General features: G+C 33.1%; 1 protein-coding gene across 1 annotated transcript; it reads left to right on the top strand.

The window, feature by feature from the left end:
- The first annotated feature begins 10,267 nt into the window (after window positions 1-10,267).
- LOC146912762 (polygalacturonase QRT3-like) lies at window positions 10,268-13,901 on the top strand. Its single transcript, XM_085722211.1, has 4 exons — window positions 10,268-10,606; window positions 10,722-10,958; window positions 11,850-12,336; window positions 13,081-13,901. The coding sequence occupies exons 1-4, from the start codon at window positions 10,340-10,342 to the stop codon at window positions 13,599-13,601; spliced, it is 1,512 nt and encodes a 503-aa protein (XP_085578337.1). The 5' UTR covers window positions 10,268-10,339; the 3' UTR covers window positions 13,602-13,901.
- Window positions 13,902-25,194: the final 11,293 nt, after the last annotated feature.

Genomic DNA, 25,194 nt, shown 5'->3' with positions numbered 1-25,194 from the left:
GCCTGGCTTTGTTTCTTGTTACTTCACCTTGCTCATTCAGCTTGTTTCTGAATACCCATTTTGTTCCAATAATGTTCTTGTGCTGAGGTTTGGGTACCAGATCCCACACATCATTTCGTTGAAATTGATTCAACTCTTCTTGCATAGCTAGGATCCATCCATCATCTGAAAGTGCTTCATCAACTGTTGTAGGTTCAATCATTGAGATTAGTCCAATCATTGACTCTTCTTGTCTGAAATGTGATCTTGTTCTTCTTGGACTATCTTTGTTTCCAATGATTAGCTCCTCAGGATGTGAAGACTTGTGTTTGAATGTGTTTCTGGGAGGATCTGCTTGATGTGAGCCATCTTGTGCTTCATCAGAAGCAGCTTCATCTTGTGCTTCTGATGTGGGTTCAGCTTCTGGACTATCTTCAGACTCAGCTATCTGATCAGGTTCTGGAGTAGCTTCAGGAACCTGTATCTCTGCAAAACTTTCACCTTGCTTTGAAGTTTTATCTTCAAGCTCCTTGTCATCAAATTTAACGTGCATAGATTCTTCAACACAGAGTGTTTCTGAATTATACACTCTGTATGCCTTTGACCTTTCAGAGTAACCTAAAAAGATTCCTCTTTGGGCCTTGGCATCAAATTTCTTTAGGTAGAGCTTGTTGTTCAGAATGTAACATGTACATCCAAATTGATGAAAGTAAGAGATATTGGGTTTTCTTCCTTTAAAGAGTTCATATGCTGTTTTCTCCAAAATAGGTCTAATATAGATCCTGTTTTGAACATAGCATGCTGTATTCACTGCTTCTGCCCAAAAATGTTTTGGTAAATTGTTTTCATGAATCATGGTTCTGGCCATTTCTTGTAAAGTTCTATTCTTTCTCTCTACAACCCCATTTTGTTGTGGTGTTCTAGGAGAAGAGAATTCATGGAAAATTCCATGTTTTTCACAAAAAGCTTCAAATGGCTCATTTTCAAATTCTCCACCATGATCACTTCTGATTTTCAAAATTTTTGATTCTTTTTCAGATTGAATTTGAGTGCAGAAGCTACTGAATACATCACACGCAACATCTTTACTCTTTATGAATTTCACCCAAGTCCATCTGCTGTAATCATCAACAATGACTAATCCATATCTACTTCCATATAAGGATGTAGTACTCACTGGTCCAAATAAATCAATATGGAGTAATTCTAAAGGTCTTGAGGTTGAAACAATGTCTTTGGTTTTGAAAGATGATTTCACAATTTTCCCTCTCTGACATGCACCACAGAGTGCATCTGAATGATAGTCAATGTCTGGTAGCCCTTTCACAAGTTGTAACTTACTAAGCTTAGAGATTAACCTCCAGTTAGCATGTCCCAACCTTCTGTGCCACATCCATTTCTTATCATTCACTGATAGTAGGCAAACCACCTTCTGATCAGCCAGTTCAGAAAAATTGATTTTATAGACATTGTCAACTCTCTTTCCCTTGAACAGAATGGATTTGTCTTCCTTGTTGATTACTATACAGTTGGGTTTTTCAAAAAGCACATCATAACCATTATCACAAAATTGACTAATGCTCAAAAGGTTATGTTCAAGACCATCTACCAACCATACATTATTAATTGAGGTAGAGGAATTACCAATAGTTCCTGTACCTATGATCTTGCCTGACTGGTTGCCTCCAAATTTCACATTTCCTCCGTCTTTCATTGTTAGGCTGAGGAACATGGACTTGTCTCCTGTCATGTGTCTTGAGCAACCGCTGTCTAGGTACCATGATCTTTGCTTTGGCACTGCTCTTAGACATACCTGCATCATTGACATTTTTAGATTTAGGTACCCATAGTTCTATGGGTCCTGGAAGGTTAGTACTTAAGGCTTTACTCTTCACTTCTTGTACCTTGTGCTGTGAGTTGGGTTGCTTCTGATTAACCATCACCTTAGGTTTTGGTACTTCAGAAGCAGTAACTATCTTCTTCTGAAACTTAGACTTCAGAACCCCAGATTTTGGTTTCACCAGACTCTGAGGAATAGGTTCTGATCTTTTCAGGATCCTGACCTTTGAAGTCTTGGAATCAGATTTGATCATAGCCTTTGACTTAGAGTTCTTTGGCGTTGAAGTAATCTTAGCCTTAGGACTAGAAGCTTCAGGTTCTGATTGAACAACAGTTTCCAACTCAGCCCCTTCTGGTACAAAGAATGTTTTCAGACCTTCCTTGATGCATTCACAACAAGATTTTAGATTGGTTTTCTCAAGTTTCACTTCTGGAAAACCAATTCCTCTGCCATTGTTCTTGTAAATGCTATAAATCATAGAAGCTACTCTGCTTCTGTCAATGCCAGATATAATAAAATCTTCAAGAGCAATTTCATGGTTACTTAAAGGTTTTTCATTACACTTTTCTTGTAGCTTCTGACATAAGAACCTGAGCTGATCTTCATATGTTTTACACATGAAGTCAAAGCCCCTAAGTCCTTGTTCAGAAGCTTTCAGATCCAATAGAGTTGATTTTTGCTGTTGTACCAAATCAGCATATTTTTCTTTTAAATCCTTCAACTCATTGGTTCTTACTTCAAAATGTGTAAGAAGTTCTTTAAGTGACTCAACAAGTTCATCTCTGGGAATTTTGGAATATACCTCGTTTTCATCTTCTGAGTCTGAATCTGATCCAGCTTCTGAAGTTGCTGTTGCTACCAACCCAACAGCTACCTTTGCATCTTCATCAGCTTCCTCTTTATCAGATCCAGATTCACTACCCAAATCATCCTAGGTTGCCATTAAACTCTGCTTAATCTGCTTCTTGAGTTTGCTTGGTTTGAATGTAGACCTCTTTGACTTGTCCTTTGACTTTTCTCTTTGAAGATCAGGGCACTCAGCAATGAAGTGTCCAGGCTTCTTACAGTTGAAGCATCCCTTCTGATCTTCTTTCTTTGAGCTTCTGGAGTTACCCCTTCTGGAGAGAAACTTTCTGTTCTTCTTGGCCAGATATTGAAGTCTGTTTGAGAGCATGGCCATTTCAGCAGCATCTGGTTCAGAATCTGAACTTGACTGTTCTTCCTCTTCAGATTCAACTACTTTGAGAGCTTTTGATGACTTGCCTTTGGATGGAAGAGCTATTGATTTACTCTTCTTAGTAGACTCATGTTCATTAAGACTTAACTCATGAACTTTGAGAGAACTAACAAGATCTTCGACACTTAAAGTGTTTAAATCTTTAGCTTCCTCAATGGCAGTCACCTTTGGTCTCCATCTGGCAGGTAAGCTTCTGAGTATCTTGCTTACATGATCAGAAGCAACATAGCTCTTCTTTAGAATCTGTAGCCCAGAAACTAAGGTTTGAAACCTTGAGTACATTTCCTCAATAGTTTCATCATCCTTCATCTTGAATAACTCATACTGATGTACAAGCAGGAGAGCCTTTGCTTCTTTGACCTTCTTGCTCCCTTCATAATTTGAACAGAGAGAAGCAAACATAGCTTTAGCAGTGGATTTGTCACTCATCTTCATGTATTCTGCTTTGGGTATGGCAGTGACAAGAGCTCCTCTGATAATATGATGCTTCTTGTAAAGTTTCCTCAGTTCTGGAGTATGTTTCTTTCTATCCACATCAGCTCCTTCTTCATCAAGGACTAAATCACCAACACCATCTTCCAGAATATCCCATAATTCTTCATCTAGGCTCATGATGTAACTGTAAATGTTGGTCTTCCACCAAGAGAACTCTTCAGCATCTCCATTGAACTTTGGAACTTTTCCAACACTGGATTTCTTACTATCACTACAATCATGTGAGACATGTTTATAGCTAGTATCACTAGGACCAGTAGGAGGAGGAGTAGACATGTTTTTCTCAGATCTTTGACTGTTGCACGGTTAAGTGATACACAACAGACCAAGGCTCTGATACCAATTGAAGGTGAGAAAAACACAAGAAGGGGGGTTGAATTGTGTTTTGAAAAATTCTTCGTTTCTCCTAAAAACTGAACACACTGATCAGAAGCTAGGTGAGACAGCTTCTGAAGTGATAATCAGAATCTAAATGCAGCGGAATAAAACAGAGAGAGAGAAGAAGAACGACACAAAGCAATTATACTGGTTCCTTCCACAATCCGGAAGTAGTCCAGTCCCCCTTGCACTTCCAAGGAGATTTCACTATGAGTAATATCTGATTACAAATGCTCAAGCACACAAGCAAGAGACTTCCAATGCTCAAGCACACAAGCAAGAGACTTCCTTTGCTCAAGAACACAATCAAGAGACTTCCTGCTCAAGCACAACTGCAAGAGACTTCCTAACTAAACAAAATTACACAGAAAATTGTTTAAGGTTGAACACTTGATATACAATCAGAGGTGCTCACAATACAAATCAGATACAGACTCAATGGACTTAAGAATTTCTAAGATATGACTTTGAGACACAGAAATTCTAAGTGAATGCAGAACAATTTCAGCAGAGGTTTGGTACTTGTGAAAATCTTGTGAGTCTTTCGTTCAGCGTTCTTGCATTACCAAATCTCTAGGTCTTCACTCCTTTATATAGAGGTGTGAAAGAGACGTTGTGAAATTGCCAGCGCACCAAAGAGTCGTTATTGAAGCTTGATCTTTCACCAATGATCTTTTGCCTGATTTGGTTGTTGTCCTATGAAGAACCAATTTGAAATCCATTCCTTATCCAAAGGAACATCTATGCAGGCGAAGCTGTATTCTGGAGCTGTTTTCTTGTCTTGTAGCGTGGACACAAAACAGAGTAGTGGAGAACGTGGTTGTACAATTCGTACAAAGTACAATGTCAACGCTTTCGTCCAAATTGCAAGCACAAGCCTTCAAACACCTTTGAAATGACCGTTGCAAATTTCACTAATTCTTTGTTTGTGTTTACGAATCCAATAGACAGCTTTTGCATTGATAATTCTTCAAATCTTGAATCTTTTGCAAATCCAGTTGAGATTCAGCTTCTGGTGAAATGACTTCTGATGAGGCAGCTTCTGATGATGCAGCTTCTGATGATGCAGCTTCTGATGAAGCAACTTCTGCAGCTTCTGATGGTGCAGCTTCTGATGATGTGGCTTCTGGACCTCTTGTCTTCAGAAGCACTGTTCTTCAGGAGCAGCTTTACTTCAGGAGCGCCATTTCTTTCAGGAGCAGCTTGACTTCAGGAGCGCTTTGCCTTCAGAATCATCTAAGCTTCATTTTCTTTTGCTCTTTATTTGCTCATTCAGAACCAATGATGATGTAACTTTATAATTATGGTCCTGTACACTTGAACAAATATTAGCTAGTCCAATTTATAATTTTTAATACCTTGTTATCATCAAAACTCTTTAAGGTTCATTGTTAAACACATTTTGTTCCAACAGATCTGAGTTGTGTGGTGTTGTTTGTGATGATGAGGATGGAGGAGATGGTGGTGGTTGTTGTGCTGGGTTTTGAAGATGAAGAGGGAGAAGATGAACTTAAGGGTAAAACGGTCATTACGCGTATGTGTTAGAACCTTAGGGGCATTTCGGTCTGTTCACGTAAACTTTTGATGGATCAACACTGCCACATCATCAAATTACTGACGTGGCGGTGATTAAGTTGGTCAAAGGACGAATTTTTAAATGATTAAACAATGCAAGGATAAATTGCCAGGATTAGCGATTACAGGGACTAATTTTTAAATGACTCCTAATTGCAGGGACGAAACACATCATCAAGCCTTAAAAAAAATATCTGTTTTTTGTAAGAAGCATAGACTATCTCGTATTATCTTTGTTTTTAGTTTTTACTAATATCTGATTATAAAGGGCAACCCGGTGCACTGAAGCTCCCGCATACGCAGGGTCCGGGAAGGGGTCCCTTAAAAAAAATCACAAATATATATATATATATATATATATATATATATATATATATATATATATTCTATATATTATAACTTTTTTGTTACAATATTTTATATATTATAATTATTAGTGAAGAAAGATACAAGTGGAATTGTAACAAAAAAAATAATAATACAAGTGGAATGTATATTTTGAGCAAGTGTTTGATTGGCGTACCACGAGAATACAAGATGGAGGAAAAGAGATGCAGCCCTCTCTTAGTCATAGTAAGATAGATATTACAAGACAAATGTGAGACGTCAACACATACAATAATTTATAAAATTTAACTTATATACATTTTTAGTATAGAAATGTTTATTATAACCTTTTTTTGTTTAGAAGAAATTTTTTTATTATAACTTTTGTATATTATAATTTTTACACTGATCTAATTATAGTTAATTGTAGTTTAATTCTAAAAAATATTTCTGAAACAGACTTGTAATGAATAATAGTTAACTTCCCCTCAAACACAAGATCTGGTGCGTAAAAGAGGACAATGCATGTACTGTGTTTGGTGGTAATTAAAGTCAATAAAATTCATCATCTTATGTATTATTACTGACCCAAACCTAAGCTAAACCTAACCCATATTTAATGGACTTATTTAAAAAGCCATGTCATGTCCATTTATTGTTAGAGTCAAGTATAAGCAAATGAGGTTTGTCTTTACTTTCCCTACAAGATGACGCAGCAAAATGAAGTACTAAATTCAATAGAACCATTGAAGGGAAGGTAAGCACAATCATAATATCTTAACTTCTCATGTAGTGCATTATTTGTTCCTTCTAGCCATCATAATTTGGCAGTTGAAGTGGCCTGCAATTCAATTACCTAGCTAATCTGCAGTTTTATGGAATAATTGCAAATATGAAAATTGAGTTTATTTTAATTAAGGAATATGCTTATCTCATCAAAGCTTGCCTTAGGATGCATCGCGAAATGATATTATTGGCCATATTGACCGGTGTTTTCCGGCCATAACGGATCACAAATTTTCCCCTTTTTTTAAACGGAAATGATATCATCGCAAAAAATGTAATCTCGAATACATCACGAAGCTAAAATCGTGATTTGCGCGGCTGATGCATGCTTTTTATTGGTTGATTGCAAAATCGTGATGCCTTTGTGGAAAAAGTAGTCGCGATATTTAGCATTGCTCTTTATTAAATTTTGACGCATGTTTCATGATGTTTGTGATTCCTTATTTCCCTAAATTTATCATTGGTCCTTGACTGAATATAGTTTGTGCTTGTAGGTAATTTGACCATTTGAATTTGGAAATTTCATGACAATAATTTCTCGTAGAAAGAATTTCTAAAACAGTTTTGTGCATTTTAATTATTACTATATTGTTTATTTCATTTGAAATTGAAAAATAAACAAATATGAATCTGGTGGGAATTTGAATAACTATGAGGGAGAGTTTATTTTACAACTAATTGTGAAATATAATGGAAATAATGTGATGAAAGTAGTTTTGTTTTTTTTTTTTTTTTTGAAGGGGTCATGAACGTAGTTGGTTAATATTACGTTTTGGTGTACCTACAATTCTGAGTGAACGTACAAAGGTCAATTTGTGAAATTGAAATGTGAACTTAGCATGTGTTTAGAATTTTTCTGCCGTAATTTTTTGAATTTACTGGTTTAATATGAATTTTTACTGATGATTTTGGTGTTTCCATCCACATACTTAGAAACATGAGTCATATTCATTGCGTAACTTTGTCTTCGTACCTTTGTCTGCTTTTGTGTGCCCTAGTCTTCGTACCTTTGTCTGCTTTTGTGTGCCCTAGTCACCCTATTGACAAGGATTCCGTAGATTGCGGAATTGCGTGGTAAATTATGGACTAATCTTATTCACCAAAACTTCTACAACAGGTTTCATCATCTCTTTGAAGAGTTTCACCAAATAAAGAAGATCCTTTTGAAGAGTTTCTTATAAAATAAATAAATAAATATACGAGTTTAAGCCAATGTAAAAAGTTTTATATATTTACAAATGGATGAGTTCTAAGGTGAAACCAACTTCATAACTGGTTCATCGTAGAACAATACTTAGAATTATTAGATCAATTTCAAGCACAATTGAAGATACTAATCAAAAAATTAAAACTTATGATATTTCTTACTTACAACAAAAATGATGACTTGATTGATGTCTGCTTAAGTTGCATATTCATATTTTGTTGTTTTAATCAAACTAGTTGTCATTGTTTCAATCGTTAAAATAACAAGAACCATTAACATCTATTACCAAGAAACGATTTTTTTTTTTTTTGACAAAATACCAAGAAACGATATATAGCATCGTTGGAGTTTTAAACATTATTAAGTACTAGTCCACAATGGACTACTTACAAAATGATGCTTATTAGAATTTCTCTTACAAATGACAATACAAGCTTTTGTAAAATAAGTGATTATTAACTTGCCATAATCGGGGTTTAAACCCCGACTCCTCCATTTACATGTGTGAGTTTCTAATAGCTTTACCATTTCGTCTATCTAAAAAAACACTGTATAAACTCAACGTAGAAATAAATGATCAAATTGTTAAATTGATAAAATACTCCTAACAACTATTGATGTTATGTGAACCTAATTATTGATGTTATGTAAACACAATTAAAAAAAGAGTCTTGCTAACAAGTATCTAAGGGTAATACATTTAACAATCTTTATATGGTCACATAATCCATCTTACAACTTTTTTATGTTGTAATAATAATTTCCTAAAATTAAATTGATAAAATACTCCTAACAACTATTGATGTTATGTGAACCTAATTATTGATGTTATGTAAACACAATTAAAAAAAGAGTCTTGCTAACAAGTATCTAAGGGTAATACATTTAACAATCTTTATATGGTCACATAATCCATCTTACAACTTTTTTATGTTGTAATAATAATTTCCTAAAAAAATGTTCTAATATTGCTCCTCCGATCCTATCTATAAGAGATGTCTGAGTCAATAAAAATTAATGTATTTGATCCAATTTTTTAACCAAATACATTAGTTTTTGTTGACTCAACTGTCTCTTTTAATTATGATCGAAGGGAATATTATCTAAGATATATGCTTGTAAACTGATGAGTTTTCTCTATATTTTCTTACACTCAAAAATATCAATTTTAGTGTGTGGATGGTCTAAATCAGTACACTTTAATATCATATTAAGATTTTATATTAGATCTAATTCATCCTTACAAAATTAATTTATAAGATGACAAATGTTACTCTTTATTAATTTTTGAAAGATTGAGTTTCTCCCAAGAAATATGTATTCCCGTAAACATCAAATTGTTATTTTTTTTTCTCTGTATATTTTGTTGAAACATTTGTCATAGAATATCAAAGAAATGAATGTATTTTTTTTTTACTAAAGTAATGAATGTATTAGAATATTAAGAAATATGAAATATTTTTAACCCTTCAAATAAATTTCCTATTTTTCTCTAATCAAGCAACCAAACCAATTGTCCTATAGTCTATGACATGAATGGTGGTCCCTCCCTATTCCAATAATTTCATGACAGAATTTTAGTTCAACAAAAGTGCCTATTCTCTTCAATTTCCAAAATTTATTTTCCATCATGTTCATGTCAAACTTGTTAATGTCACTGCTTACTTTTCTGTCAGGTGAAGTGGCAAAAAATTTACTACATAATCTAAAGATCAACCCAACAACTACAATCATAGTTCAAATGATGTTGGCGATGTGTGTATATAATCAACTCTTAGTTGTTATTTTTTTTATAATGCAATCAATACGAAGGGGAGCGTTGCAACGGTAAAAGTGTTGTCAGGTGACTAAACTAAGTTCAGAAAACAAACTCTTGTATAAAAAATAAGGTAATGCTGCGTACGATATACCAATTGATAGCATCCTTTCTCGGACACTGCGTATGCGAGAGCTTTATATTCACGTGCCTTTTTAGGCTCTGTTTGGTAAACCCAAAAAAAGAGCTTTTAGCTCTTAGCTTTTAGCTTATAAGCTCATTTGACAAAAAAAGCTCTGTTTGGTAACACTAAAAGCTCTGTTTGGTACAACGAGCTTATAGCTTATTTCAGGAGCTTATAAGCTATTTTTCAGAAGCTACTTCAAGTAGCTTTTGAGCTTATAGCTTTTAGCTTCTCATTTTTTCTTCCATATTTACCCTTATTATTCAAAGCAAAAGCTATCAGCTAATTTTACCAAACACTTCAACTAGCTTATCAGCTAAAAGCTATCAGCTAGCTTATCAGCTAAAAGCTATCAGCTAGCTTATCAGCTAAAAGCTATCAGCTAGCTTATCAGCTATCAGCTAATTTTACCAAACAGAGCCTTATTCATTTTTTAATGTAGTCAATCTTAGCAAACCATTCCACAATCTATATATTGACATTCCATCTCCTCTTTCCTTTTTAAGTTGTTTCCTCCTTAGTCTTTTTCAAAATTGATTCTTCTATAACCTGATTTTCTCAAACAAGTTCACCAAATGAAAACCACAATGGCAAGAATAAGTCCATTGTGGTTCATGCTTCTGATTATGCCTTGTTTCTTTGTAACTCATGCTTATAAAGTTAAGTTACCTTTAAGCACTATTTCTGGTGGAACTCATCATGATGCAATGCTTAAATTTAATGCATTCAAAGCCTCTTTAACCAAACATGATTCCATTGCTTCACCACCATCTTCACTCTCACCCTCTCCTAGCCCTTCTCCTATGTCATCTCCTAGCCCTTCTCCTATGTCATCATCACAGGTAATTGTCACGAAAATCGAGACCTAACTCATCCTTAGAAAAATATGGATGATACGGTCGAAGATGCAATCGACTTCAAAAGCATTTATATTTTAGAATTTTAATGTTAATGCAGGATCTGAAGAAACCACATGAGTACCTTGTGACATCATATGGTGCTGATCCAACAGGAAATTCAGATAGCACTGAAGCACTTCTTGCAGCCATAGCTGATGCTGCAAAAGGTCCAAGTAAAGGGTTTTTGATGAATGGCATAATTGACCTTGGAGGTGCTCAAATTAATCTTCAAGGTGGAAGTTACTTGATTAGCAAACCTTTGCATTTTCCAGTGGCTGGTTTTGGAAATCTTATGGTAAGTTTGAAGAAACCATTCTTGGTAAATTATTAGGTCAATGATCTAGAATATGAAAAGATATGTCTACCTTCATAAAGTTTTTACAGCGACGCTGTAATTTTGTTAAAATTTTAAGGTGTAGTTTTTATCATCGTGATTTTGTCAAACTTACTTTCGATCCAAACAAATATGTTTGAAATCGCAATAAGTTTGACAAAATTATCGACACTATACTTTTGTTGAAACTTCAAAATTTAATTTTTGTAAAAACCACTATGGTATACCATAATTTTTTCAATCGAAACGTGCGAATAATATTATAAAGAGAGAAAAAAAACCTTTTTATAGACAAAAGACTTTTTTTTGCATTCCAAGACTAAGAAGTTGCAGCAAAACAAGGTAAAATACACTGTTTTTTCCCTTTCTTTTCTTGAGTCAATATGAGTCAAGTCATCCAAAAGACATCAAATTTGACATCTAATTTGATTTTATTTTTGTGAATTTGATGTTAACAGATAACATTTTAAAAGTGTAGTTTTTATCATCGTGATTTTGTCAAACTTACTTTCAATCCAAACAGATATATGTTTGAAATCAAAATAAGTTTGACAAAATTATCGACACTATAATTTTGTTGAAGCTTCATAATTTATTTATATTTTGTAAAAACTACTATGTTATACCATGATTTTGTCAAACTCACTTTCAATCGAAACGTGCAAATAGTATTATAAAGAGAGAAAAAAAAAAAAAACTTTTCTAGACAAAAGTTTCTTAGACTAAGAAGTTGCAGCATATCAAGGTAAAGTACATTATTTTGGTTTTTTCTTGAGTCAATATAAGTCCTCCAAAAGACATCAAATTTGACATCTAACTTTGATTTTATTTTTGTGAATTTGATGTTAACAGATACATGGAGGAACAATAAAAGCCTCAAACGATTTTCCATCAAACAAAAATCTAATTGATTTGTCAAATTTTGGTTCAACCTCACCCTCCTACAATTATGAGTACATAACACTCAAAGATCTCTTTCTAGACTCAAACTTCAAAGGTGGAGGAATTTCAATCACAAATTCACTAAGAATCAACATAGACAATTGTTACATAACACATTTCACTACAAATGGAATTTTAGTCCAAAGTGGTCATGAAACATATATTAGAAACACTTTCATTGGTCAACACATAACTGCAGGAGGTGACAAAAATGAAAGAAAATTTTCAGGCATTGGAATTAGTCTCCAAGGGAATGATAATGCAATTACAGATGTTGTGATTTTTTCTGCTGATATTGGAATTATGATTAGTGGTCAAGCTAACATAATTTCTGGTGTACATTGCTATAATAAAGCTAGTGGATTTGGTGGCACAGGAATTTACTTGAAACTACCAGGTAATTGTTTTTGATTATATGATGATTATTTATATTAAAGTTAAGGTTTAAATATGTTTTTGCCATTGCAAATATATCATGTTTTGCTTTACTATTTTTTTTTTTTACTCTGCACATTTACCACTGTTTTTTTTTTACCGATAAAAGTTTGACATTATAATTTTAAAGGATGAGGTTCAAATCTCATTTAAGACGGTAGAATTAATACCACTTAATTAATGATAATTTCTCCTTCCAATTTTTTTTTAAACATTCAACTTTTTTCTTTTATACCTTGTTTTATTTTAATCACTATAAAATTTATTTATATTTGAATTGGTCCTTGTAACATGCACTTGATTCTAGTCCTCAAAATGAGGACTAAAATGGATATTAAGAGGGACAAATTCAACTTTGTCAAATTTTACAAGGATTAAAATAAAACATCAAATATCAGAATAAAAAAGAAGTATATTTGCAATGAATAAAGATAAAAGAACATTTTTATTAAGACTAAAAAACATTGTCCCGTAAGTGTAGCTTAGTTGATAGCTACCTGAGGTATTATTTGCGCAAGGACCGAGATTTGAACCCCAAATTTTTCACTTCTCCACATTTAAGGTGTGCAAATTTAGCCATTAAACTACTTAAAAAAAGTGCGAAACATGGTAAATTTGCAGGTACTAAAATCATATTTTAAAGTTAAAGTTAATTATTTATTTCAAACTCCTACATGAATTTATTACATGTCTAACTTTTCAACAGGTTTAACACAAACAAGGATTGTAAATTCTTACATGGATTACACAAACATTGTTGCTGAAGATCCTGTTCAACTTCACATCTCAAGTAGTTTCTTCCTTGGTGATGCAAAGATTCTTCTAAAATCAATCAAAGGCATAGTTAATGGTCTCAACATTGTTGACAACATGTTCTCTGGATCAAATCATGGTGATGAAATTGTGAAACTAGACACATCAAATTGTCCTTTTAAACAAATTGAACAAGTTTTTGTTGCAAGAAATGTTGTGAATGGTATGAATTTAAAGGCTACTTCAGCAATGATATCTATGCATGGAAATGGAACTTCATGGATTGCTGATTTTAACAAAATTTTGATTTTTCCTAACCTTATTAGAAATGTTCAATATTCTTTAAGTGCTAGTGGTAATACATTTCCTAATCATGCTCTTAGAAATGTGTCTCATAATATTGTTGTGATTGAAACAAGTGTGGCTGTGACTGCAAATGTTTTTGTCAAAGTGGATCAAAGTATTACAAGTTGAAGAAATTTTGATGGTTGTGTACAGAAAATTGGTTCATCAAGTATTTTGATTGAAGAGGGAATTTCACACTTGTTGGCTGTGGATTTTTTTTTCCTTTCTTTGGATAACATGAAATATAATTATACTATAGGAATTTTAGATTTTTTTTTTAGGGGAGGAATTTTAGATTTTATTATGTTTGAAAGTTACTACATACATTTTTTTGGTGATAGTAGCTTTTTTTTTGGTGAAAAGTTATTACATACATTACAATGTAAAGAGTGAAAAATAATATATTGTTTTTGAATAATTTTTTAATTATATTGTGAAGGGTAATTTTTAATAGCAATTCATTATTCTATCTTGTTGATTTCTAACTCGGTCTCACGCAAGAATAAGATTTACAGTAGATAAATAAAATATGATAAAATGAACTCATTAATTTATCATATCCTATTGACTCACTAAACATAAAATTAATGAAGATAAAATATGATTGTTTACCATATCATATCTCTCTAAAAATGTCCATCAAATCGTACCCTTAATACTTAACTTTGTGGGAGACATTGAGTTCACCTTAGAAGATTTGGTCAAAGTATGTTAGCACTCCTTACCATAATTAAGACAATATTACGTGAGTTTGCATCAGCTAGCTCTTGTGAAATTAAGGTTACTAAAATTCTGTGATTGAAAAGTTGCACAACTTTAATTTCCTCCTCCAATACAATTTTTTAATTCGCCAAATAGGGAGGGATTAATATTATGAAGAAAAGTTAACCTTCAAAACTCTTCCCCTCCATTTTCCTATGTGTCTTCAACTTGCTCATTTTTTTCTTCTCAAGCCTTCTCCTCCAAACTAGCAAACAAAACCTAAGGAGTTTAAGAAGGATATTCAAGGACACACGTTGAAAGAGTTTAAGAAGGAGATCCAAAATTTGATTTTGAGGTGCTAACATTTCTTCTCTCCTTCTAATTAATAAATTAATATACACCAACAACTAACATTTATCTAGAAAAAGAAATATTCTTTTCAAATTAGGACCACTTTTTTTAGTATATAAATTACGGTCAATTTTATCTGTTTGGGGGGACGGTCACTTTTATCTATTAATCGATAATGCTATCTAGTCAAAATTAATTCATTTGTTAAATAAGAGAAGACAATAGTGCCAAATCAAAGGTGGAAATGTAACTAAATTGGGCATTGAACTTATTGCTATAAAGTAAAACTCTCATCAACATGGAGTAGGATTGTTAGATTAGTTATTAGGATAAATGGATTGTTGGATTAGTCTTGTATTTGTAAAATTTTAATTTTATTACAACTCCAACTCATGATTTTTTGATGGTTACTCTTTAGGCAGCTGTGTTACTCAAAACAAGTAAAATATACCATCGAAAAAGATATCTTCTCATAATAAAAATGGTAAAAAAAAAAAAAAAAAGTACACCATCAAAAGATATACTCCATCCGTTTCAATATGAGTGTCACTTTAGCCAAAAAAAATTGTTTCAAAATGAATGTCACTTTACATTTCCAATACAACTTTAATTTTTTTCTTCCAACTTTACCCTCTCCAATTTTTCTCTCACACAATATTCAATGCAACTTTAAGTTTGTCTTTTTCTTAAAAAGTAAGGGCAGTTTAGTAAAAGTGTCATGTCTAATGATTATTTAATTTTATTTCTTAATCTGTGTGGAATTGGTTAAAGCGACACTCATTTTGAAACGGAGGGAGTACTTTGATAAATATGGGTCTCACGGCAGCATGCAACCTCATAGTGTTGGGTCATGAGGAGAGTTCGAGGGACCATCCTCATTAGACAAAAGTAACGGCATATGTGTGCGGGACACAACACTTTTATCAAAAATCTTAAGACTTACTCAAAAAAAAATCTTTTTTTTTTTGGATTACAAGAGGGCTAATGCCCAAAGAAAAAACAACTACCGCTTAACTATCTGCGGTGTGAAAATACCAATAGAATCAGCTAACATTAACTGACTAATTTGAGCAGGAGAATGCTCATATAAAACCAAGGAAAAACCCCCCTCACAAGCCATATTTGCCAATGCGTTTGCACAAGCATTTGCTTCTCTGTATGAGTGTCGAATTGGGACCTCCCAATTCAAACTTAGCAGCTTCCTAATATTTTGCAAAAGACTCCAAGCTGCAGCTGAACCCCCTTTTGTCAAAGTAATAGTAGAGACTACTACCGAAGAGTCCACGTGAAGCTCCAATTTTTGAATCCCACGTGCACGAGCAATTTTCAAACCTTCAAAGACTCCCTATAATTCTGCAATATAAGCATTACAGCAGCCCAAACCTTTTGAGAAACCACACATCCAATCACCATTTTCTCCCCTGATAACTCCTCCACAACCAGCAAAAAGGCCACCTTTAGAAGCTCCGTCTGTATTAAGCCTTATCCAACCATTTTCCGGAGGCTGCCAACGAATATGCTCTTCTACAAAAATACTCACACTCGCTGCCCTGCTGCTACAAATATGAGAATTATAGAGTTGGGAGTGAACATGAATCTTCAGCCAAGGAGAATGAGGCAAAACAAAATTCCCTTCATGAACCATTTTGTTGCGCCAATACCATAAAGTATGAGTTGTTGTTGCCCAAAAATCTATCCAATGTGGTTTGCTGAGATTAAAATCAATCCATGCATCCAAATCTGCATCAAAGAAATCAGTACGAAACTGCTCCAGAACGGTGTTTAACCACACAACCATTGCTATCGGGCAATCTCTAAGAACGTGCAATGTGGTTTCTTCAATATCCGCACAATGATAACAATACGGAGAGCCCATATGCATGCTGCTAAGTCTGCTACGCGTCAACAATCTGTTTTGCTTGATGAGCCATACAAAGTATCGAACTCGTTCCGGAGCTTTAATCCTCCACACACGGTTCCAATTTGAGTTATCATAATTGAAACTGAAATTGCAAAGATAATTATAGGCGAATGAGACTGAATAATCATCAACTGAACCACCCAAGCAAACACCAATATACCTCCCATGCTCTACACTAGGAGGCAGAATAGCATGAATTTTGCGCAACACCTCATTAGGCAGCCAATTACATAACTGTTGGAAGTTCCATTCCCCATTATCGTCAACAAGGTCTGAAACCTTTGCGTACCTCAAACTAGTGGGAATGGAGATGTCTAAATCAATAACACGCAACCCCTCCTCAATCCAACATTCCTCCCACGCTAGCACTGAGTTACCATTTCTGATGGACCAAAAAACCATGTCACGAAGGTTTGGCCACAAGTACACCAAATTTTTCCATAGACTAGAATCATTGGGTTTAGACACCACTAAATCCATATTCATGTTCTCCCTGTCATATTTACCTTTAAGAACTTGACACCACAATGCATTATCTCCATTCTTCAACTTCCAAGCTAGTTTCAAGAGACAAGCTTGATTTATGAGTTCTCTCACTTATAAAATACTCAATCTCCACTTTTCTAACGAATGTGGGACTTCTAACTCACACTTTCTATACAAAACATGACAATGAAAATGTAACGTTAATGTAAAAGTTTTCTTTATGCATTACATCAATTGAAAAATGTAATGTCTCCACTTTTATTTACTTTAATGTAGAAGTTTTCTTTATGCATCACATCAATTGAAATTGGAATTATTCAGAATAAATTAGTCTTACCTAATGTGCCATTTTTTCTTATGATAGTTGTGTGTAACTATCTGCTTTTGCATCTAGTTGATTTTGTTAGGTATATTTACCTGCTGCATGTATTCTCCGCATCTAGTATATTAATGTGTGTTTGATTTTGCGGTGACGAGAATTGATTTTGATAGAATTAATTTTGTAAAATTGATTTTGATGAAAAGTGTGTTGAATGTAAAAATGATTTGTGTAAAAAATGTTCTTTGGATAATTTACATCAAAATTGCTTCTATATCCCAATTTATATATGGTTGCTTTGTAACCCATATTACGCGGTTAGACTTAGGATTGGCTTTTTGAAAAATAGTTATTTTTCGTAAGAATTTTCGTAGCCATTTGTTCTAATTAAATATTGTATAATTTCCTTTTGAACTAACGCATAAGAATTTGAATTCTCGAAAAAGTATAAAACATATTAACTATTGATTAATAAACTAATGGTGAATATTAGAGCTACATTTTTTTTTTATAAGCGAGAGACTATTAGACCAAACCATAAACGAACATGATGATTAGAATAAACACCAACAACGTCATGTTATAAAAGGTTAGCACAATCTGACGGAGGATGAGATAAGTAAATAATATCAGAAGGTAGAGAAAAAACATATATACACCGCAAACCAATCAGTCACCTGCTTTGTCTCGCTATAAATGAGAAATTGAGACTTGACACTCCCTTTTCTTAAGGCACTCAATGAGGGAGATAATAGAGGAACAAGGGTGTAAAGGAGTACACCTTTTGAGGTCTAATGAACTTCAACCGCTACGTTAGACTCTAGAGCGATAAATGAAAACCCGTTTATAAAATTACAAGTGTATCCTTTTTCACAAAACCAGGACGACTTTACGAGGATACACTTGTTATATTTTAAGAGAACATTCTCTCACATGATGAAGAAGACATTGTTAGCATTGTTTCCATAACTAAAATTCGTTTCGAAAAATCAATATCTGAGTTTGCTGAAATATCATAAAATAATTTATTTTAATTTTTTGTGTGTTAACCTTTTGGTTCATAGGGGAAAGGGGACATAGTAATCAAGAGTTCGTCTCAGAGGTAAGTAAAGTATGAGCATCAATTATATCTGCCAAGAATCAAACGCAGGTTCTCCCGAACGATTCCGTCTTAGTGGGAAGTAGAGCTGTCAAAATGGGCCGGACCGAGAAAGCCCGAAAAATGAAGGGCTTGGACAACAAAATTTTAGCCCGATTAGTACGGGGGCTTTTTAGCCTGAGCCCGTATAAGCCCGAGCCCATGGCGGGCTAGCCCGATCGGGCTCTGGGTAGCCCGAAAGCCCGATAATTTTTATTAATAACTAATAAAAAAAAATTTATTGCCCACTCCACTGTTTTATTTTGGCTTGAGTATTCATAACCTTTATTTTTATGAAAATCTATTAAGTATTCGGTAGTACTATTCTATTTAATTTCGATTGCTCCTGCTATAATTTTATCATTCTATTTCAAATTAAAATCCTTTATTGCCAAGTGTAATTGCTGCGCTGCCATGTTATTACTCAATTCCATTTGACTCCCTTGTTGATGCGCCTCTATTTCCAATTCAATTCCACCACTTTGCTGTTGCAGTGCATGTTCAATTGTTTGGGAATTATCATTATTATTATGCCGTGGCTATAGTTGTTTTTTCTTATCCATTTAAAGTTTCCAACTTATCACAGGTTCGGTCCCTTTTATTTGCTTTTTTATATGAATTCTACAGGTCGTAATATCATAATTTTAAGAATTCTACGTGGAGTTGTCTGGAAACAAAGCTATATATGGTGTGAATAATTTTAAGTCATTTTTATTTTTAAAATTAATATTTTTTATTAATTGGGCAGGCCCGAAAGCCCGTAGCCCGGGCTTGGACGACTATATTCGAGCCCGTTTATCATCCGGGCCTTTTTGGTCCTTCCCGAAAAAGCTCGAGCACGACATGGGCAAGCCCGTCACGGGCCGGGTAGCCAGTTTTGACACCTCTATTGGAAAGTCATTAACCACCTGAGCTCAATCACTTGGTTAAATAAAAATTTGGATTAAGTTCTTATTTCAAAATTGTGAATTTTTTTTATTGGGAATGTGATATTTAAACAAAACATTTAACCAACCATGGTTAAGTATTAAAATTTAAAAAGAAAAAAAAATAACATTACTTGTCAATTTAATCTAGTATCGTTTTTTTGTTAAGAATTGTTTCATCCAAGAATTGAACTTGAGTTCTTCCGAACGATTTATCCTTGTGAAACTCATTAACAAATTTGAGTCCAATCACTTGATTAATTTAATCGAGTATTGTTGCTCTAATAATAACATTATTTTCAATAATGGGAAATAATAACATTGTTCCTTAAAAAAAATAACATTCTTAAGTTGGTCATGAATACAATAAATGACAATAAAATATTTTTAATGAACAAAAATAATATTTTGGACAACGAATTTTCAAAATAAAAAATTATAATGAAAGTTCAAATTCTAAGTTTTTCTGAAATTAAAATCAATATAAAATAAAATAAGTTTTTTGAGGGAATAAAATAAAATAATTTAAAATTCAAAAGGGTTAAATAAGATTTTTTTTTCCTTAATTTTTTAAAATGGGTAGGATGATTAGGTGTGGGGTGTATAAAATATTTTCTTCCAGAAGTTATGCACCGAAAGCAATTTAGGCCCATCAGATTCCTACACAATAAGGCCAGAACTGGTCCATATAATTCAGACAGCTAGATATTTTTCAAATTTATGATTTCTGCTCTTCGCCCTGCACTTTTCGCCCTGAAAAGACATTAATGCCCATGTGTTAGTTAAGTCATGCAGCGCGCACCTTATAATCTTAGCGTGAGTTAAGTCACGCACCACTGACATGTGCGCGAGTTAACTCACGCAGGTTGACCAATGGTCAGAACTGAAGAACACACGTTTTTGGACGGTGTTCAATGCATTTTAATTGGTTTTGCACGTTTTTGTTAAGTTTTTTCACGTTTTTTGACTATATTTATGGTAGATATAACCTATGTTACAATCTCCCCCTATAAATACACCTCTAAACTTCCCAATTTCCTCACACCATCTCACATTCTCACTCTCCTCCTCACTCTCTCCCCCTATGAATCTTCTTCCTTTCCTTCTATTGTTCCTTCTTTATTTTGGTGTAAAAAGAGAAAGAAAGATAAGTAGTGGGAATGCTGGGGAAAAGATAAGTAGTGAGCACCTTTCTTGGGGAAAAGAACCAGATTTAGTAAAACTAAATGTGCATATTTAGTTTTACCCCAGGAAAGCTGGTTTTCTTGTGGATTTCTTTTAGTTTTACCACCGGAAGCTAGATTTTCTAGTGATTTTTTTTTAGTTTTACTCCAGGGAGGTCGGTTTTCTGGTGGTTTTTATTTTTTCGCAAATTTAGTTTTACCCCATTGTAAATGTAATAAGAATTATATTAATAAAATGGTCTTTTTGTTTCTTTATATATTTTAATTTTTGCATTTATTTTATGATTGCGTATTGAATTAATAAATTTTTAATAAAGTAAATAAATGAATTAGAATAAGTTCAGCGTGAATTAGAATAAAAATTGCGTATTGAATAAATTCGAATAAAGTTACGTATTAAAAAAATCGAAGAAATGCCTAATTAAACTCAGCGTGAATTAGAATAAAAATTGTGTATTGAATAAATTCGAATAAAGTTACGTATTAAAAAAATAAAAAAATGTCAAATTAAACTCAGCGTGAATTCGAATAAAGTTGCGTATTGAATAAATTCAAATAAAAGTTACATTACTTTACATAAACAACATGTATATCAACTATATATGTTATCACATCAAATTCCTTCATATAAGACGAGTCATCACATAATACATGTTTATAAATATGTTCTATCATTACATTATATTACATCACATTACATTGGGGAATGTACCTTCCAACTACAACAATTGTCTTATCCCTGAATGAGGTAAATTCAAACTTGCTAAACAGCAGGACTCCAACATTCGTCCGACATTCCTATTGTTCCATTCAAAAGATTAAATTCTTGTTAGGCTTGGTTTAAATAATGGTATTCAAGTATCAAAAGAATGAGGTGCATTCCTTGACACTTTAATACCTTCATTTAAACCGGCCTAACAAGAATTTAATCTTTTGAAAGGAACAATAGAAATGTCGGGCGAATGTTTGAGTCCTGCCGTTTAACAAGTTTGAATTATCCCATCCAGAGGAAGACAATTGTTGTAGTTGGAAGGCACCTTCAAACTACAACAATTATCTTACCTTTGAATGAGGTAAATTCAAACTTGCCAAACAACAGCTATCAAGCATTCATCCGGAAGTTTTATTGTTTCATTCAAAAGATTAAATTCTTGTTAGACTTGGTTAAAACGATGGTATTCAAGTGTCAAAAGAATGAGGTGCATTCTTTGGCACTTCAATACCTTCATTTAAACCAGCCTAACAAGAATTTAATCTTCCGGGTGAATGCTTGGGAACTGTCGTTTGGCAAGTTTGAATTACCTCATTCAAAGAAAGACAATTGTTGTAGTTGGAAGGTGCATTTCCCTACCTAATCACGAACTTCTGGCGGAATCAAACTTTTGATGATATCTTCAGTTGATCTCAGCAACGTTACCCGCATATCGATCCACTGGAACATGTTGTGCTCCCAAAACATGCTCGTCATGTTTTCGTCGTTCGTTAATTCCACTCAACTGAATGATACTCTCCCCTCGTCGAGCGTTTGACGTTTATACCGAACGTGTTCCACCCACCTTGTGTCTTTGGGGTTGACTCCTTGGTTGAATTCATTCAGTTTATCCTTGAGACCTCTTAACCTCTCAACCTCTGAGGTTCTCCGTCGTTGAATTGTGCATGAACGTCGATCCACCCGACCATTGCTTCAAATCTACACAACAAGAAATTAAAAACAATCAATGAAAAACTCATTCAAACATTTCATCAAACACTTGGAGTGCAAATTATACATAAACCCTAAAACTCATAACTACAACATTAACATGCAAACATCCAAACACAATTAAGTAAGATAAGTCATTTACATGTAACATTGTATCATTTCTTGCAAAAAAATCAAAATTTAAACAAACCCTAATTCTAAAAAAATTCTCTAAAACTCAAAACTACAACATACACATGCAAACATCTAAACATTTAAGCAACACAAGTCATTTACATGTAAACATTGTATGATTTCTTGCCAAAAACACCAAAATTTAAACAAACTCTAAATCTAAAAAAATTCTAATTTAAGAGAAAAAATATAACATATAAACATAAAAGGTTAATGGTGTTTGATTATGAAAACTTACTTGTTATTGGAGTGTTGTTTGATTTGAACTTGAAGGAATTTTGGATTTGGGTGATTTGAGAGAGATTTTTGAGATTTTAGATGAGAAATGAGGAAATGAGGTGTTCTGCCTTGTTTAAAACAGCACGTAACATGAGTTAACTAACGCAGTGTTAGTTAACTCAGACATCGTTAGTTAAGTGGCGCAAAGATTAACACTTGCGCTACTTAACTAACGCAGGGACATTTTGGGCATGGCTGTAGGGCGCAAGTGTTTTGTGTGGGAGGAAGATCAGAAATCCATATTTATTCTAGCTCGTGACAAAAACTAAAGTAACACTTACATGTGACTTATTACCTACTTTCATAAGTTATAAACAAAAAGTTGAATTGGTTGATAATGAAATGGTTAATGTCGACCGCTGATATATGTGATCTTTTTTTTGGTGAAAGTTGATATATATGATCTTATATTAATACATATCGAGAAGATGTATTATTTATATTCTAAAATACAACGATGCTCGTCGGTCATTGTCAACGTAAATTGATCTAATTGATAATTTTTTTGGCAACTCATATCGGTGTGAGAATTTTATTGGTAGATTATATTTAGTTGATAAAGATTCAACTTAAATCTTACAAGAACCTGCCGTTGAAGAACAAAAATACTCATGACCAATTTAATAATTTTTTTTTTGAAGAACAATTTAATAAAATTATTTTCTCTTTGGTACAATGTTATTTTATTTTTTGATTCAAAATAATATTATTATTAGAAAGCCTTAAAAAAATGTTATCATTATTATTTTATTAATATGTTCACACTTCAAACAACACCATAATATAGTTTATAAGTTGTAACTCAATTGGTAAAAATGTTGAAATAGTTAGGCTGAACGTTATGACCAAGGTTCGAATCCCGACTCCTCTAATTATGTGTGTGAGTTTTTAATGACTTTATCATCTCGTTATCTATCAAAAGAAGAAAAAAAAAACATAATAATAGTTATAAGCAATAGTGTACCACTGCAAAATTAATTTTTTTATGAAGTAAACAATAATTCATGATGAGTCCTTCAAAAAATAGAAAAAGTTCATGATGAGAAATTTGTTCACCTCTTTTAAGGTCACAAATACTTTTAGAAATTAGTTTGTTGTGCCACTTTCATTTAAAAAAAGAAATATAGGGTAGATAACACAAAGGTAAAATTGCAAAAAAGTATAAAATCCAAAAGCCACCAAAAGTATAAAAGGAAGGAGACCCTTGAAAATGCCACACTACCAAATTATTGAGCTACTGGTTGTCAAGAACCACACCTTAACCTTATCCCATTGTGAGAGCAACTACCAATCAAGTCCCTTCATATACAAATTGAGTACATGAACCATACAATCAACTCAATAACAATAAATAAACATTATACAAAATATCCGCCTAACCCATTTCCTTTTCATCATATTATATTCATCATGTTTAAAATTATTAAAATAAAATTTATGAGGTATAGGCCTTTCCAAAGAAGACTAATGATAATAGGACAAGTCAATGCATATGCTTTTCCCACAATAATACAAACATAAAAAAAATCTATAATGTTAACAGCCTAACATACACTCTTATTGTTGGATTTATATAGAAGATTCCTTCCTTATGCCGATATAGATTATCCCAGTTATTAAGAATCCAACTCAAATCTCACAAATAAATTGATTTAAAATTTCGTAGTTGAAGTGATTATCACATCAATGGAGAATATATATGTATCCTATTTATAAAAGAAATTTTTATCAACAAAAGTTAATATATCTGGTTAAAAAATTGGATTAGATACATCTATTTTTGTTGACTCAAATATCTCTTATAAATAAGAAGAGAAAGTATCTTTGTTAGTGGTCCATGTGCCTTGAGGCTTTCTTGATATGATGAGCTCCCGGACCCAACTCACTTATATTTTTAATTATGTATATAAAAAAGATTTCTTCATTATTTTATCAATATTTTATTACAAATACAATACAACTTGTTGGGGGCTATTCAAGTGAACAACCAAAAGTCTTTTTTCTTGGTGAGAAGAAAAAGTTGAGTAACCAAAGAAGAAAATGAACAAGGGTGTATCACTATTGTTCCTTATCTTATTGATCCAATTACATCTAAGCAAAACAACATCATTGAAGATAAAAGGTTGTACCTCAGAGGATTGTCTGATCAACAATGATTTGGAATCAGAAGAATTTTCTATGAGTTCTCATGCAGCAAGAATGCTTTTGGATTTGAGTCAAACACAAACTGGTAGAACTGGTAATAACAATGGTGCTGCTGTTAAGTGTCCAATACGTCAAGGCTATCGTACTTGCTTGCCTTCTCAGAATGGAGGTGGACCTAACAATAGGTGTGGTACTTATAATAGAGTTTGCTAAGAAAATTATTATATCTTGATTTCCTTTTCATTAATTCAAGATATTGGAATAATATTGGAGTACATGTTTCCATTTGTGTTTATTATATATGTGATTGTGTAATCAAATTTTAATGTGAAGATGTAATTGTTATCAGTTATTTAAAGTTTTATATTAATTATTATTGTGAATTTTTGTTGATG

The sequence above is a fragment of the Medicago sativa genome, chromosome 6 (assembly GCF_051527215.1).
Source record: "Medicago sativa cultivar Bolivia chromosome 6, Bolivia_mono, whole genome shotgun sequence".
NCBI classification, from domain to species: domain Eukaryota; kingdom Viridiplantae; phylum Streptophyta; class Magnoliopsida; order Fabales; family Fabaceae; genus Medicago; species Medicago sativa.
This window is presented reverse-complemented; position numbering and strand designations above follow the sequence as displayed.